Source organism: Penaeus monodon, chromosome 21, assembly GCF_015228065.2.
Source record: "Penaeus monodon isolate SGIC_2016 chromosome 21, NSTDA_Pmon_1, whole genome shotgun sequence".
In the NCBI taxonomy this organism is placed as follows: Eukaryota; Metazoa; Arthropoda; class Malacostraca; order Decapoda; family Penaeidae; genus Penaeus; species Penaeus monodon.
In genome coordinates, this window is record NC_051406.1 from 11,937,191 (window position 1) to 11,937,755 (window position 565).

At 37.0% G+C, this 565-nt stretch overlaps 1 protein-coding gene across 1 annotated transcript in view; it reads left to right on the forward strand.

Moving 5' to 3' along the window:
- LOC119586221 (cardioacceleratory peptide receptor-like) overlaps positions 1-565 on the forward strand; it is a gene marked incomplete at its 5' end in the record, with an annotated part of 29,763 nt that overhangs the window by 11,501 nt on the left and 17,697 nt on the right. Inside the window, 2 exon segments of the mRNA XM_037934925.1 lie at positions 140-243; positions 402-495. Of these exon segments, the coding sequence (XP_037790853.1) occupies positions 140-243; positions 402-495 (198 nt within the window).

Sequence of the window (565 nt, forward strand, 5' to 3'; positions counted from 1 at the left end):
CGACATAATGGGAAAAGAAGAGTAGAGCATAATTATGGTAGAAACATAGACACAAACACAATATTCTTTACCATTAGTTAAATGTTACCCCTAATATATATGTCACTCATATATAATGTCATCTCCCTTTCTTTCGCAGATTTATCGGTAGGCCTTATTAGTGTACTGACAGACATAGTGTGGAAGAGCACAGTATCTTGGCACGCGGGCAACGTCGGCTGTAAAGCAGTAAGATTTGCACAGGTAAGATTATTATATACATTTTTTTTTTCACCGTATTCAAACCAAAAAAGAAAGGTATCATTTGTAATTTTCAAATTAATCAGTCATACATATATCTCTCTGCATCTTTAATGGCTAAATGTCTATACACATTTCACGTCTTTTTCCTTGTATTTTAGGTGTTAGTGACGTACTCCTCCACATACGTGTTAGTGGCTCTTAGTATCGACCGATATGACGCTATTACCCACCCAATGAATTTCTCAGGAAGCTGTAAGTAATGATCCTTGTGCGTGTGTGTAACGGACCGGTTTATAGTCATGAGGCTTTACGCTTCCATATG